Source organism: Hypomesus nipponensis, chromosome 14 (assembly GCF_054491055.1).
Source record: "Hypomesus nipponensis isolate SF chromosome 14, ASM5449105v1, whole genome shotgun sequence".
Classification (NCBI taxonomy): Eukaryota; Metazoa; Chordata; class Actinopteri; order Osmeriformes; family Osmeridae; genus Hypomesus; species Hypomesus nipponensis.
The window spans coordinates 1,438,839-1,454,956 of NC_140374.1; the positions used below are offsets into that span (position 1 = coordinate 1,438,839).

The window sequence follows — 16,118 nt, forward strand, 5'->3', positions numbered from 1 at the left end:
TTTTGAATGCGGTTTTGATGCCATCAGCAGTGTGTGGGCGGGGCTTGACTGCCACCGGAAACGAACCTTCCGAAATATTGTTTTGATCCAGCTGTCCCGCAAGTTCATGACCGATCATGGATTTTTTATAATGAATTTAATTAAATAAAAATACTAGCAAGGTTATATTGGGATACAACTGGAGACTCTGAAGTTGGTAAGACTTTTAAGTATGTTTAAATTGTAAAGCGAATGCTGACCAAGGTAGAACAAGGAGCATCAGTGTGGCCCACCCTTCAGAGCTAGTCTAGCTAGGCTAACTGGCTAGCTAACCGGTACACAAAGGCTTCATTAAAATACTTTTTGATATAGCTGAATATTAAGATATTCATATTCTTGTTTATATTCTTTATAGTAGCGTAACGTTTGTGCTGACATGTTGTTACCTTTACTTGTTCGGTTAGTTTATAGTTAGCCAGCTAGTGCTAACTCTTAAGCAGGATATTTGTGTAACTAGCTAACGTTAGAGCTAGCTTTTTGCTGCAGATTGAGTTGACATCAGGACTATTAGACAACACTGCCTAGCTAGTATACAAATAATGTCTGCGCCTCTGTATGTTTCAGTAAAATGTCAATACAATTTTATATAAAACATGTCAGGGATGTAGCTATCCTGGTTTGTTAGCGAGGTAGTAGTAGCTATTTGGTCTTTAATTACTGTCTTCTGTCATATTTATCGACACACCTGTTTCAGGTGAGCTATGTTGCTGAAGGACAATCGACCAGGACATTCCCCAAATAGTTTTGAAGTGCAGACAATGTTACTGTAAAGCAGCAAAGTGAGTAACTCACAACATGAAATCAGTGCTATGCTGAAATCAAAGTTCAGCCACCAATTCTGGAGCATATATGGGTTAAGCTAATGCATGTAACATCTTGTGGGTTTCTGCAATCAGTCAACATTCAGTGACTCATCAGATATTCTCCATCTCTGCTATGTTTTCCTTATTTCCCTGAATCTCTTCCTCTAGGGCGCCATGTCTTCGGGTCACCGGTTGCGAGATGTGGAGCAGCACCACCTGCTGGACGGGGACGACGCGGGGGCGGTAGGAGGCGACGCCGGGGAGCGGGGGTGGTTCATCCAGGACGGCTGTGGCATGGTGTGTGCCTTCGTCACCTGGTTCCTGGTGCTGTACGCCGACTTTGTGGTGACCTTCGTCATGTTGCTGCCCTCCAAGAACGTGTGGTACGCCCTGGTGAACGGCGTTCTGTTCAACTGCCTGGCAGTGCTGGCGCTGGCATCACACCTGCGCACCATGCTGACAGACCCGGTGAGGGAACCAGCCTCGTGCCCGGTGCTCGGGGGGGGGGGGGGGGGGGGGGCAGCTGAGTATGCGTCCATTAAAATAATTTTCTTAATAAATTCTTTAAAGAGGTTTCATGTATAATTAATTAAACCTGAGCCCCCGACTTTATATATATATATTTACGGTTGTGATATGGAGAGGGATCAAGGCAGAGAAGGAAAATAACAGGGAAAGATCACTTTATAAGCACAGTGTTTTGGGTCTTTAAAGGCTGGTCTGTCTCTAGGAATCCTTTGAGGAACAGGTCTGGGAACAGACAGATATTTGGGGGAAACATGACTTGAGACCAGCTGTGTGTCTGATTCAGGGAGCCGTACCCAAAGGCAACGCCACCAAGAAATACATGGACAGCCTGCAGCTGAAGCCTGGAGAGGTCATCTACAAATGTCCCAAATGCTGCAGCATCAAACCAGAGAGAGCTCACCACTGCAGGTGAGGGAGGAACATAACAACCTGTGCCGTGCAGAGGCACAACTAGTCTGAAAAAAACATACATGTATTGTTCAGGACTCCAGAGACTGGTGTTGTTCCTCCAGAGACTGGCAGCTCCGACGGCTCGGTCAGTAGAGATGTAAGGTGTGGTTGATGTTGACCCGTTCCCTGTTGTCCCCCTGTAGCATCTGCAAGCGCTGCATCCGCAAGATGGACCACCACTGTCCCTGGGTCAACAACTGTGTGGGGGAGAACAACCAGCGCTTCTTTGTGCTGTTCACTGTGAGTCTCCACGGCTCCCTGATCCTCATGAGCACCGATCACTCACTTCCTATTGCTTTGGGTTCATAACAGAACATTTTGAACTTTTATGTAACATTTGTTTTTTGTATGTTCTCAACTGCCTGAAAGCCAGGAACCCTGATTAGTGATTTCCATGGTAGGAGACACACTGATGATGTGGCTAAACTAGGGTAGAGGCCTTTGGGTCTAGATAGGCTGTGGTTGTTAGTTGTGTGGTAGTTGTAGCATTGCATATTCATATTGTGGTTGTTGAACCAAATGGAAGTATGGTTATAGCGTGAGTGATGGTTCCTCTTCTCCTTCCTCTCTGCAGATGTATATTGCCATCATCTCCACCCACGCCCTGGCCTTGAGTGGCTACCAGTTTGTAACCTGTGTCAAAGTCCAGTGGAGCGGTAAGCGATATCTCAGAAGAATATTGCAGCTTGCCTGATACACAGTTTATATTTCCTTTTGTTGATAAAAATAGCCACTTGTTTCAAGTTACATCATGTTTCCCTTCCATTTTAATATCGGCGCACTTGCTAAATATTACTGTACGGCGTTGACGTCTGACCTTAAACTCACAAGTCAGCGTTACTTGGCACCTAAATGTAATTTTTTAGAAAACCTAAAGATCGGCTTTTACGCTTTTCCCTTTGTGACGACGTGTTTGCTGGTCCGCTGCAGAGTGCAGTGACTTCTCTCCGCCAGTGACGGTGATGCTGATGATCTTCCTGTGTCTGGAGGGCCTCCTCTTCCTCACCTTCACAGCCGTCATGTTCGGCACGCAGGTGCACTCCATCTGCAACGACGAGACGGTGAGGAGACGGCTCAGAGGGGGGCCCATGCCCCCCCCCCCCCCCCCCCCCTGGCAGTGCCACTGAATCTTGCCATGTACCGTAACACATTGTCATCCAAATGTTGCTATATTGATCCTAGGGTAGGATCAATATAGAGATTGAGAATATGTACAGCAATATGTAGAGCGTGTGTGTGTGTGTGCTCTGCAGGAGATTGAGCGTCTGAAGAAGGAGAAGCCCACCTGGGAGCGCCACACGCGCTGGGAGGGCATGAGGAGTGTGTTCGGGGGGCAGCCCTCCCTGCTGTGGATCAACCCCTTCGCAGGCCTCCGGCTGCGCAGTCTTCTCCCCAGACGCTCCAAAAAGGCCGGGGCCGAGTTCTCCGTCTGAAGGACCCGGGGACACGCCCCGGGGACACGCACTGGACAGATGGATCGCCAGGGAAACAAGGCGTACCAAACTGCATGGACTTGGTGCTCTGGGGTATTCCATCCATGTAGCTGAAATGGATTATAAATCAAAGTATTTACTTAGTAGTTGTTGTAAATCAGATGGACAGGAGACTGCTGTGGTGTAGCAGATGAAACCACTACATGCTCCGATGACATTCACTGACTTCACTTGCGTTTGGAAGTCAACCAGGAAACAGAGGGAAGCACTTCATACTCAGATTCTTTTATTTTTTTGTTTCTACGCTTGTTTGTTGTTTGTCTGGTGTCCTTGTTGAGGTGGAGCTCTATTCTGGCTGCACAAACAGAAGAACAGAATTGAGAGCGTTAAAGAGTTTACCACTCATAATGAATGCCTATGATATCATCTTGTTTTTAAGTATATCCTGCTGGAGAATTCTATATCCCCCAATCTGTGTGCGTATCCTTGCTGGATTTGTCATTGACCTCAGATAGATGGTAAATCTGTTTAAAGAAGTGGATGATATGATGGATCACAGCTGCAGCTGCCGGAACGGATAATGAAACACCAGAATCAGCTGTTCTGAATCAACAAGAAGCAATCTTAAAGAAACGTTTGTGCTGTTTGGAATCTGTGTGCTGTGAATGAGCTGGTTTAAATTGGTTTGACCTTGCTTTTCTATTGGAATATACCGTATGATTGTGTGTGTGTGTGTGTATTACCTCAGCACAATAACTGAAATTTCAGTTCCCCGCATTGTTGGGACATGGTTTTTTCGCTTTCGCAAGACCAAAAACTGAACCGTGAACACTTGGAGGTCCAGCTCGCTTCCTGTCTTTGGAGGTGCAGCTTCCTGTTCCCCTCAACAGTGTTCTGTGCAGCCCTTTCACATGTGTCCAGTGTAAACACCCCTCACACAGACTCTGTCCTGGTTTACTGATCTAGTCATTTACCTTTAACATGTCTCCTGTTTCTTCAGGATTTAAGTGCAAGGAAGCTGGATACATTGTCCAGGAATGTTTCTCAAAGTAGAAAGGTTTTATAAAAGGTTTTGGACTATTATTCTGTCTTTTTCCTTGTTTTCAAATAATTTTTCTGTGGTTTTGCAAGCATTGTTTGAATGGCTATTAAATGAACTTCATTGCTACCTCTAATGATCCCCATCTGATTGTAGGTATTACTGACACAAAACCTTTGCCTTGAACAACCCCTTACAAGGTACCTTGAATAAACTGAAACACATCTATGTGAGCTACCAGTCTTATGTCTTACTACTTTGGATATCACTAGTCTAACAGAGTTTGATAGAACATTATTTCAGTTAAACATAACATTTACCTATCACACTAGGCCTGATTAGTGAGCACATCTAGCATTGATAATGATACAGCAGGGAAGTATTTGAACAGGCCCGAGGCCTAACACCACCTGTTACAAGACCGAGCTGTTCCCATCCCAAACCCACCACCACAGACTGGGTTAATCATTTCCTGTCCAATGACCAGACTCCCTCTGCCACACATCACTCAACAAGCGACTCCACTGAGACATGACCATTGCCATGTGGTGCCGGCTGCTGTGTGCGGTTCTGCTGGTCCTACCCAGCCCGGCTGGGGGGGAGGAGCACTCTCCCAACCCCTCTGACCAGAGCCTGTTCTGGGGAGCGGACCAGTACGACTTCTCCATCGTGGTCCCGGCGGCCGGCCTGGAGTGCTTCTGGCATTTCGCTCATCATGGGGAGCAGTTCTACCTGACGTTCATGGTGAGTCAGTAGTCAACCGACCTTACTGGTGCACAGAAACACATTTGACCACCGAGAGACTGTAATGATTTTAACACTAAGCTGTGAGATGTAGTCACTGAGTCAAGAAAGCAGGCACCATATGGCGAATACACAGCTGCCCTGAACCATACAGTGTTGTAGTGGTGTACAATATTTTGGGGTAGGGCAGTATTCTCAGAGTTTATGATGAAAATTAATTCAGCCTCATGTACACTTCAATGTGTGGTTTGTGTGTGCGACACCTTGTGTGCTTGAGTGTGTGTGTGGTGCTGTGTGGGGTGCTGTGTGTGTGTGTATGGTGCTGTATATGGTGCTGTGTGGGGTGCTGTGTGTGTGTGTATGGTGCTGTGTGGGGTGCTGTGTGTGTGTGTATGGTGCTGTGTGTGGTGCTGTGTGTGTGTGTGTGGTGCTGTGTGTGGTGCTGTGTATGGTGCTGTGTATGGTGCTGTGTATGGTGCTGTGTGTGGTGCTGTGTGTGGTGCTGTGTGTGTGTGTATGGTGCTGTGTGTGTGTGTGTATGGTGCTGTGTATGGTGCTGTGTGGGGTGCTGTGTGTGTGTGTATGGTACTGTGTATGGTGCTGTGTGTGTGTGTATGGTGCTGTGTATGGTGCTGTGTGGGGTGCTGTGTGTGTGTGTATGGTGCTGTGTGGGGTGCTGTGTGTGTGTATGGTGCTGTGTGTGGTGCTGTGTGTGTGTGTATGGTGCTGTGTGTGGTGCTGTGTATGGTGCTGTGTATGGTGCTGTGTATGGTGCTGTGTGTGGTGCTGTGTGTGGTGCTGTGTTTGTGTGTATGGTGCTGTGTGTGGTGCTGTGTATGGTGCTGTGTGTGGTGCTGTGTGTGTGGTGCTGTGTGTGTGTGTATGGTGCTGTGTATGGTGCTGTGTGTGGTGCTGTGTGTGTGGTGATGTGTGTGTGTGTATGGTGCTGTGTATGGTGCTGTGTATGGTGCTGTGTGGGGTGCTGTGTGGGGTGCTGTGTGTGTGTGTGTGGTGCTGTGTGGGGTGCTGTGTGTGGTGCTGTGTATGGTGCTGTGTGGGGTGCTGTGTGGGGTGCTGTGTGGGGTGCTGTGTGTGTGTGTGTGTGGTGCTGTGTATGGTGCTGTGTATGGTGCTGTGTATGGTGCTGTGTGGGGTGCTGTGTGGGGTGCTGTGTGTGGTGCTGTGTGTGTGTGTATGGTGCTGTGTGTGGTGCTGTGTGTGTGGTGCTGTGTGTGTGTGTGGGGTGCTGTGTGTGGTGCTGTGTATGGTGCTGTGTATGGTGCTGTGTATGGTGCTGTGTGGGATGCTGTGTGTGGTGCTGTGTGTGTGTGTTCCTCCCCAGGTCCAGTGGGTGACAGGCGTGGGCCATGACAGACACCTCTCAGTCACTGTCAACGCTCCCAGCAGCCTGATCGTGGGCCAAGCTGATGACGCTCAGGGTCAGATCAGCTTTGCAGCTGAGGAAACAGGTCAGTGTGTTAGAATCATTCTACATACCCTGAATGGATACACAGCTCAAAGCCAAAACACAGTTTTGGAGTGTAGCTCACTGTAGCCTTCATGCTATATGTTGTCTTACAATGTGGAGTCTACAATAGTTTGTTTTGAATTCCAGGTTTCTATCAAATGTGCTTCAGCAACTTCCACAACCGTTTTGGCAGCATGCAGGTGTTCCTGGATTTTGGTGTGTACTATGAGGGCCAGACAAAGAAGGAGGAGGAGGTCAAGACCAAGGAAGAGCTCAGCAGAGACTTGAACAACACGCTGTCTTCTATTGTGGTGGGAAAAGAGACATGTCCTTTAGTTGCACATGATCCATGTCACCAAACTGTGGTTGGTCTGGGGGTGGGTCCTGTGGTTGGTCTGGGGGTGGGTCCTGTGGTTGGTCTGGGGGTGGGTCCTGTGGTTGGTCTGGGGGTGGGTCCTGTGGTTGGTGTGGGGGTGGGTCCTGTGGTTGGTCTAGGGGTGGGTCCTGTGGTTGGTCTGGGGGTGGGTCCTGTGGTTGGTCTGGGGGTGGGTCCTGTGGTTGGTCTGGGGGTGGGTCCTGTGGTGGTGTGGGGGTGGGTCCTGTGGTTGGTCTGGGGGTGGGTCCTGTGGTTGGTCTGGGGGTGGGTCCTGTGGTTGGTCTGGGGGTGGGTCCTGTGGTTGGTCTGGGGGTGGGTCCTGTGGTTGGTCTGGGGGTGGGTCCTGTGGTGGTGTGGGGGTGGGTCCTGTGGTGGTCTGGGGGTGGGTCCTGTGGTTGGTCTGGGGGTGGGTCCTGTGGTGGTCTGGGGGTGGGTCCTGTGGTTGGTCTGGGGGTGGGTCCTGTGGTGGTGTGGGGGTGGGTCCTGTGGTGGTCTGGGGGTGGGTCCTGTGGTTGGTCTGGGGGTGGGTCCTGTGGTGGTCTGGGGGTGGGTCCTGTGGTTGGTCTGGGGGTGGGTCCTGTGGTTGGTCTGGGGGTGGGTCCTGTGGTTGGTCTGGGGGTGGGTCCTGTGGTTGGTCTGGGGGTGGGTCCTGTGGTTGGTCTGGGGGTGGGTCCTGTGGTTGGTCTGGGGGTGGGTCCTGTGGTGGTGTGGGGGTGGGTCCTGTGGTGGTCTGGGGGTGGGTCCTGTGGTTGGTCTGGGGGTGGGTCCTGTGGTGGTCTGGGGGTGGGTCCTGTGGTTGGTCTGGGGGTGGGTCCTGTGGTGGTCTGGGGGTGGGTCCTGTGGTTGGTCTGGGGGTGGGTCCTGTGGTTGGTCTGGGGGTGGGTCCTGTGGTTGGTCTGGGGGTGGGTCCTGTGGTGGTCTGGGGGTGGGTCCTGTGGTGGTGTGGGGGTGGGTCCTGTGGTTGGTCTGGGGGTGGGTCCTGTGGTTGGTCTGGGGGTGGGTCCTGTGGTTGGTCTGGGGGTGGGTCCTGTGGTTGGTCTGGGGGTGGGTCCTGTGGTTGGTCTGGGGGTGGGTCCTGTGGTTGGTCTGGGGGTGGGTCCTGTGGTTGTGTGGGGGTTGTGGTCTCTACAAAGCACAGGGTGGTATCATGTTCTGTGTGTGAACAAAATGCACTGCAGAGTAACACATACCGAGTAAGCTCAATGAATTTTCATGCACAGTGTTGACAACTGTCTATAATCAGTTTGGAATTTGTGTTGACATGACAACCCGTCTTCTCTCGTCTCACTTCCTCCACTCCTCCAGGGGACGTCCTACCGGGTGGAGAACTATGTCTTCCACATGTTCCGGCACTACAACTTTGGCCGGATGAGAAGAGGAGCAGACTACTATATCCTGCTGTCGAACAACACGTACGTGACCTGGTGGTCCGCAGCGCAGAGTGTGGTCATCGTCCTGGCAAGCAGCCTGCAGCTACTGTTCCTCAAGAGGCTGTTCCACACCAAGAACACCACGGAGACAGAGAAACCACGATGCTGAGGCCTGACTGGGACCCAGTCAGGTTCCACACACACAAATTAGGAGTTCCCCTCCAGACAGATTCACTATTTAGGGCTGATATTGGTTGTGTTGCTTCTTTTAGTACCAATAATACTGTAATACAATAATTGAAATTCAATAAAAGATCATACTTTTAACTAAACATACAAAACATAAGTACAATGCCTCTTTTGTTCTGAGTTTGCGTGATGTTTACACACAGTACAGTAGCACACCACTGATTACAGCCTCGGTGCAGTTCTGGGATCACGGGAGAGCGAGTGGTAAATCATTCTCCTTGTCTCCATATCTTAATAATCAGCATAAGGCAACACTGGCTCCCTCCATCTTCCCTTCCCAGTGAGAGCAGCCAGTCAGCGTGTGGATGCAGACCATGCCAGTTGGACTGTGGTTCCCAGCCCTCCTGCTCCTCCTCAGTCATGACGGCACCGGGCAGAAGACAGAGGCACGTCTGGAGCCCGGCGCGTTCAGAGGGTCCGACCAGTACGACTTCGCCATCGTGGTTCCAGCCTCCGGACGAGAGTGCTTTTGGCACTTTGCCCACCAGAGTGGCAACTTCTACGTAACCTACATGGTGAGTACTGGCCTGTATGTGCGTCTAGCATGTGTATACCGTTTGTACACAATGTGTTTGGCCAGAGACGAGTGAATCCGTACAATGTCATGAGATAATCTTCCTGTGAGTTTGTGGAATTTGGTACGACAGTGAAAGACTGTTGAAAGACTGAGAGTGAAGTCTGACCTACACAGTTTGCTCTCCTTGGGCTTATCAGCAGGACCTCCAGTGTGGGAGATTCTAGCCCTCCTCTTGTGATCTTAGGGTTAACAATGTGTGCCAAGTTTAACCCTTAGCATTCCTGTAAAAGGAAGATATAAGGGAGGAGAGGAGAAATTTGATGGAAATATAATAAAGTGGTTCGGTTACCTAAAGGCTGTGTGTGTCTGTATCTGTGTGTACACGTGTGTATTTGTGTGTATGTGTGTATGTGTGTACGTGTGTGTATTTGTGTGTATGTGTGTACGTGTGTGTATTTGTGTGTGTAGGTGCAGTGGGTGACAGGGATTGCCAGTAACCACCAGCTCTTTGTCACTGTCACCGCCCCAGATGGCTCCCTCATGGCCTCGAGCAGCAACACCCTCGGTCAGATCCACTTTGTCACTGAGGTCACAGGTATGGGCAGCCAATCATCTCATCTGAGTTACTCTTAACATGCGCATCTTAAAAATATATTACACTTCTTAAAATATTGATTGATTGGTTGTGGCTGTGTTGGCCTTACTGAATAAGTCCAGACTCCAATCTGGGGTGCCTTGAATAATGTATCCCTCCCTGATTTCCTTTCAATAGGTTTCTATAAGATGTGTCTGGGCAATTACAACAATAACTTTGGGGGAATGAGAGTCTTTCTTAGTTTCGGAGTTTTCTACGAAGGCTTTGAGGAAGCCAGGAAGGAGACAGAAGAAGGATACAGAATCCTTAACAGCACTCTGTCCAATATTGAGGTATCTAAAAGAGATGGGATGTTTTCTTTCAAATCAATTTTAACAAATGTCTCATGGATTTGGGAAAAATATTTGTTTTTTCATTCCAGTCCGTGCAGTAAAAACCCTGACCGAGTGTGCGTATCTTGTCTAGGAGAGCACCAAGAAGTTGCAAAGACACATTTACCAGATGTGGAGGCTCTACAACTTTGCCCGAATGAGGAGAGGAGCGGATCACTATCTCCTGCTCTCTAACTTCACCTACGTGACCTGGTGGTCCGCGGCGCAGAGCGTGGTCATCGTCCTGACAGGCTTCCTGCAGATGTTCTTCCTGAAGAGGCTCTTCCAGACAGACACCAAGAGACCGCGCTGCTAAGGCATCTTGCATAGGAGCCAAATAGCCTTATTTTTCATGTTTAAAGAATAATAATTATTGTTTCAAGGTTTAAAATAATAAAAAGAATTGCCACTACACCGTGTGATCGTTGTGGGAAGATTGTTAAAAAACAACACATTTTAATATAGCTACACTACTACCTTGTGACGATGTGATCATTCATAATTGTAAGATGGTTGGTTTTAGAGCAACAATAAATACTTTTCATAAATCTATGATGCAGTCACCAAATTTAAAAGTATTGATTTACTGTTCCTATTGATTTGTTGAGGTGGAGGACATCTTAAGTGAAGCTTGGAATACCAATCAGGTAAGGCAGCAGGCCTGATCCAATCAGCAGTGTGAGGAGCAACCTATGCACAAGGCCCTAATAAAGATCTTTATTATGTCCGTGAGGCCCTTGACAGGAGGCGGAAAGGTCGTCTGGAGCTGCTCTCTGATTGGTGGAACGATCGCTGCTGAGAGGAACGCGTGTCATCATTTCAGTTCAGGCAAGTAACCTGCAGTACAGCTAGTCTTTCTTATACTGTACTCAATTGTTATTATTTCTTCTGAGGCTATACTTAAGCTGCCGTTCAGTGTACAAGACGTACAAAAACAGGTATGTTTGCTAATAATTAAACAGTTTTCAGAGTTTTGAAAGCAAAGATCTTTTGCTTTTAAATATGCTTCTAAGTAAATAATATATAGAGCTATATATACACTGCTATAAATATAAATTGCTTTTAAAATTATGTATTCTATATTTTCCCCACTTCTGTTATTATAAGAAAGCTAATTTAACATACCGTACAACAGGGCTTTGTTAATTTGACAGGATTTCTCATCTCAACTCGCATCTCAACATGCTTTGAGAGAAAACTGACTGAACAGTTTTATATAGCAAGTTTTAAATAACAAAAAGCAAATGTTGTCACAAGCTAACTGTAGTTGCTGTAAGTTTAAATTGTTTCAGGTCTTCTTGTTTATTTTTTTCGTAAATTGTAGAGGGGGCACATCATGTAAGCGTTTCTAGCAACTTGCTCAGGAAATTGAGTTTCGTTATTGGTTTTACGGAAGTTGTTGACGTATAGGGTTTAACGGAGATTCTCTAACAGTAATAATGACATTCACAGTTTTCAGTGTCATTCCGGAATCTTTGTCATGCCCATGTTATTGAGGGATGAATCGGTCACGGTGTGTTATGAAGGAAGTTCTAAACAGACCCTTAAGTAAAAAATGATAAATTTTATAGACATTATATTGTATGTTTTAAATATCCCTGCAAACTTATGAAATACATGTTTTTTCCTGTTTCCTTTGGCTCTATGTAACTTTGGTTCTCTCTGTATCTGGCCAAAGACCAGTCAAACTCGGTCCATATTGTCCTTCCCCTCCTTCATCTCTCTCCAGCTAGACATGGATATTATTGAACCCATCTTGTCCATAGCGGAGAAGCTCTATGATTTGTGTCAGGAAGTGAAAGCCAACAAGGAACGCTGTCAGCGCTTGGCCGCTCGTGTCTCTGCTCTGTCAGAGCTGGTCAGAGTGATCCAGAAGAGTGGCTTTGGACCAAACCCTGACATCGTGAAGAAAGGTCTTAACGAACTCAAAATCACGCTTGAGTGCGCGCAAGGCTTGGTCCAGAAATATGTTGACTCTCGTTTCCTGAAGCGCATCGTGCGGGCTTATGACCACGGAGAGGAGATTGGCAGTTTGAACGAGCGTCTGAACGACGCAGCCCAGGTGCTCTCCCTCGCTCTGCAGGTGGAACAGAGGGATAAGCATCTGGATAGTTTCAGGGAGGAAACTCGGAGGACACAGGATGAGAGAGACACCAAGGTTGATCGACTGGAGCTGGAGAAAAGTGAGTTTACTTTCACTAAACTGTGTGGAAAGTTGTTTACCCAACCAAAGTGTAAGCCATATAGTAAAAACAATTTCACATTTAGGATTGGTTTGTCTTCACAGTCATGGTCAAGTCTCTCAGTACATCACCTCAAGGTTTGACTGGTTGCATTTTCAAGGTTGTGTGTCTTTATACCACAGTGCTACAGACAGTGGAGGACACCAAGGAAAGTGTGGACGCCACTCAGAAAGATGTGCAAGATATCAAAGCCATGCTGGAATCCTGTACGTATTGTAACTGCGCTTCAAAGACTTGGCGATTACATTTCTTGCTAGCCATGTAAGGGTAATCTTTGGTAAAATTCCAGTAGACCAACATAGCTGCAGTAGATGCTGTGTTCTAGAACAGATTTAATTGTGTGCTTTAGAATCCATTGATCAGAGTCAAGCCTCCTTGGTTTCTATATGTTTATTGTTGCACCAACCAAAGCAAATTCCTCATACTTGTAAACTTACCTGTCAACAAACCCGATTCTTAGATTCAGATCCTCTTCCATGTCCATACGTACTATATTACTTTGTGTTGTCTGACTCTTATTTGCAGTGAAGAAACCTTGCGTTTCTCCAAACATCCGAGAGATCAAACCAGAGGAGATCAGTTATGACCATCCTAAAGAGCCCTTCATGACTTTAGCCTGCTCACAGGTCTTCAAAGGAGAGTACAATAAATTTACAGTGGCTATCAAAAGATACACCAACCCCATGTGTAACACCCCAAGGTTTGTTAACATGTCCTGACAGATGAATACGGTTATGAATATGCCAGCATGTGAACACAACAATGTTTTAATATTGATATACAAATGACATCTAACTGCTTTTTTTCCTAACTGTCGAATATCATTTTTTGTCGTATATAATTTTTTTGCGTGTGCGGAATAAAGAAATAATAATAATAATAAATCCCTCCCAAAGTCAAATAAGACGCATCTTTCTAAAGGAAGTTGAAACTATGAGGCGCTTTGAGTCACCGAACATCCTGCGGATGTTTGGCATCTGTGTCCAAGATGGTGAGTGAATAACATAAGACTACAAGACAAGCATCACATGATCACATGATCACACGGCATCACATGACCCGCCCCCCTCCTGCCCCCTGCAGGGCAGTCCCCAGACTACCTGATCGTGATGGAGTACTGTGAGAGGGGCAGTCTGAGGCAGGTGCTGGACTCCCAGTCTAACTTGAGCTGGTACCGCAAGGCTCACATGTGTAGAGGTGCAGCTCAAGGCCTTTACAGGTAACATGGAATCACAGAACATGAGCTGACATGATGACCTAACTGAAGTAGTGTAGGATAAAGCTACCAGTCCATGACTTCCATTCGGTTCACTAGTACCATAGTGTTCATTTACCGTACACCTACTGTATACCTCAGGGGCGGAAAGAATCTTTGTGTGTAGGCCTAGAAAAATATGGATAGGCATCTTTTCATTTTTCGTAATTTATTTGGTTTGTGATGTGCACCCAGTGCATAATTTTTCAGAGATATTTTCATGTTTTGGGTAGGCCTTAGAACAAATTGGGTAGGCCTGTGCCCGTGGCTACGCCCCTGGTATACCTACTCTAAATGTGTTTTCTTTTTAATCTGCAATAATTGGAGTGCTCATGTACGTTAAGCTGGATGTTTTACCACTACAGGTTGCACCAATCAGAAGAGAAGTTCAAAGTGCACGGATGCATCAGTAGCAGCAAGTTCCTGGTGGCTTCTGGATATATCGTGAAGGTACGGGCATAGACGCAACTCAGGTGTCTTCAACCTTCTGCTCTGCTGCGTGCTCGCTCACCTGGCCTGTCTCTGACACAAACCATGTCATCTGCGCGGGTTTCAGCTGAGTGGCTTTGAGTTGGCAAAGACAGAGACGTCGTTGAAGAAAACGAAGACCAGAAAGAGCAGCATGCTTTGTTACAGCTGCCCTGAGCAGCTGGTGAACATCAACTGTCCTTACACCAAGGCCTGTGAGATATACAGGTCAGCACGCTCTAACACTGTCCTTACACCAAAGCCTGTGAGATATACAGGTCAGCACGCTCTAACACTGTCCTTACACCAAAGCCTGTGAGATATACAGGTCAGCACGCTCTAACACTGTCCTTACACCAAGGCCTGTGAGATATACAGGTCAGCACGCTCTAACACTGTCCTTACACCAAGGCCTGTGAGATATACAGGTCAGCACGCTCTAACACTGTCCTTACACCAAAGCCTGTGAGATATACAGGTCAGCACGCTCTAACACTGTCCTTACACCAAGGCCTGTGAGATATACAGGTCAGCACGCTCTAACACTGTCCTTACACCAAGGCCTGTGAGATATACAGGTCAGCACGCTCTAACACTGTCCTTACACCAAGGCCTGTGAGATATACAGGTCAGCACGCTCTAACACTGTCCTTACACCAAAGCCTGTGAGATATACAGGTCAGCACGCTCTAACACTGTCCTTACACCAAGACCTGGGAGATATACAGGTCAGCACACTCTAACACTGTCCTTACACCAAGGCCTGTGAGATATACAGGTCAGCACGCTCTAACACTGTCCTTACACCAAAGCCTGTGAGATATACAGGTCAGCACGCTCTAACAGTGCCAGACACAAATGAAGGATCGAGTGAGTGGGGGTGTGAGAGTGTGCGACATTAAATGAATTCATTCTAATTAAATACTTTATGAATTAAATTGATATCTGCTCTGCTCGTTTTACTTGACAGCTTTGGCATTGTCCTGTGGGAGATTGCAACCCGCATGATTCCATTCAAAGGTATCATATTATTGTATGATTGTAAAAATAGTGTATATATATATAGATGACTACTGGAAATGTTTCAGTTTATTGTGGTGACTGTCTCTTCAAAAATGTAATTTCAGATGCCTCAGTCGAGGATATTTACCAGAAGGTGTGTGTTGACAAAATGAATGAGCCACTACCTGGTGATTGTCCTGAGGATCTGAGAGATTTGATCGACGCTTGTCGCTCCTATGATGGCTTCTTCAGACCAACAGCTGGAGGTGACCCAGGATGGGATGTTTCTAATAACAGAAAAATAAAAGATTCTTACGAGTTTCTTAAAGGCTCTTTGGCCTTGGAATGTAGAAGGTATATTTTAATTGTAAAGGTTAAATCATGCTGTTGTGTTCCACAGTGCTTGCAGACAAACTTCTTAAAGTCTTGGAGAATCTTGAAAACTGATGCAAATTTGGATCAACATTTCTCAAACGGCTGAACCTGGAAGAGCAGGAAAACAAACGAAGATAAATTGCAATGAAATCAATGTTGAAGAAAGATAAATAATGTTGTCTTATCTGAATTTTATACGAACATTTTTATATTTTACACGTATGTTGCCCAGAGTGCGAATTATACAATGATAATTGGGGTCAACTTCAAGGTAAGAACGATATATAAATGTATCGACCACCGATCTCTTACTGATCTGTATTCAAGGAGGATGTTGAAAGCTGTTGTCTATGGAACGTCAAGTTAGTCAAAATTGAATAAATAAATAAATAAATAAATATGTAAATAAATAGATACATACACAAAGAAATATGTCTATGAAATCAACTCTGAAATAAAACAAAGATGGCAATAAACTACTGTACCTCGCCACCAGGCTCCTGTATGGTCATTGACATAGTCACTGATCTGCAACACTGCACTATTGCACTGTACTCCACTTAGGTTAGAATAGGTTATAGGGTTTAAATAGGTTGTATGTGCATTTAGGGTTAGTATAGTGTATTATTTATTGTTATCTGTAATTTAGGAAATGTTGTACTTTTAGGGTTAGTATAGTGTATGATTTATTGTTATCTGTAATTTAGGAAGTTTTAGTATTAGGGTTAGTATAGTCGATTATTTATTGCTATCTGTATTTTGAGGAAGTTTCACTCATTTAAGCTCAGCATAG

The 16,118-nt window shown here is 46.4% G+C and overlaps 4 protein-coding genes across 5 annotated transcripts; all 4 read left to right on the forward strand.

The window, feature by feature from the left end:
* Positions 1 to 56: 56 nt before the first annotated feature.
* On the forward strand, positions 57 to 4,525 carry LOC146258099 (palmitoyltransferase ZDHHC7-like). Its single transcript, XM_084673192.1, has 8 exons — positions 57 to 196; positions 734 to 818; positions 1,011 to 1,310; positions 1,654 to 1,778; positions 1,964 to 2,060; positions 2,395 to 2,476; positions 2,751 to 2,881; positions 3,074 to 4,525. Exons 3-8 carry the CDS (start codon positions 1,017 to 1,019, stop codon positions 3,251 to 3,253), a joined length of 909 nt encoding a protein of 302 aa, XP_084529318.1. The 5' UTR covers positions 57 to 196; positions 734 to 818; positions 1,011 to 1,016; the 3' UTR covers positions 3,254 to 4,525.
* Positions 4,526 to 4,823: 298 nt separating this feature from the next.
* On the forward strand, positions 4,824 to 8,572 carry LOC146258100 (transmembrane emp24 domain-containing protein 6-like). The gene is made up of 4 exons (XM_084672766.1): positions 4,824 to 5,036; positions 6,379 to 6,505; positions 6,652 to 6,815; positions 8,186 to 8,572. Exons 1-4 carry the CDS (start codon positions 4,824 to 4,826, stop codon positions 8,417 to 8,419), a joined length of 738 nt encoding a protein of 245 aa, XP_084528892.1. The 3' UTR covers positions 8,420 to 8,572.
* A 232-nt stretch (positions 8,573 to 8,804) lies between these two features.
* Positions 8,805 to 10,309, forward strand: LOC146258101 (transmembrane emp24 domain-containing protein 6-like). The gene is made up of 4 exons (XM_084672814.1): positions 8,805 to 9,014; positions 9,485 to 9,611; positions 9,789 to 9,943; positions 10,077 to 10,309. Exons 1-4 carry the CDS (start codon positions 8,805 to 8,807, stop codon positions 10,296 to 10,298), a joined length of 714 nt encoding a protein of 237 aa, XP_084528940.1. The 3' UTR covers positions 10,299 to 10,309.
* A 509-nt stretch (positions 10,310 to 10,818) lies between these two features.
* Positions 10,819 to 15,755, forward strand: LOC146258102 (mixed lineage kinase domain-like protein). 2 transcript variants are annotated; one of them, XM_084672380.1, is made up of 11 exons: positions 10,819 to 10,920; positions 11,661 to 12,165; positions 12,348 to 12,431; positions 12,751 to 12,925; positions 13,122 to 13,216; positions 13,309 to 13,444; positions 13,846 to 13,930; positions 14,037 to 14,176; positions 14,919 to 14,968; positions 15,076 to 15,216; positions 15,351 to 15,755. In XM_084672380.1, exons 2-11 carry the CDS (start codon positions 11,718 to 11,720, stop codon positions 15,395 to 15,397), a joined length of 1,401 nt encoding a protein of 466 aa, XP_084528506.1. In that variant the 5' UTR covers positions 10,819 to 10,920; positions 11,661 to 11,717; the 3' UTR covers positions 15,398 to 15,755. The 2 variants fall into 2 exon arrangements, with proteins under 2 accessions (XP_084528506.1, XP_084528507.1); XM_084672381.1 differs by lacking the exon at positions 10,819 to 10,920 and having other exon boundaries at positions 11,206 to 12,165.
* Positions 15,756 to 16,118: the final 363 nt, after the last annotated feature.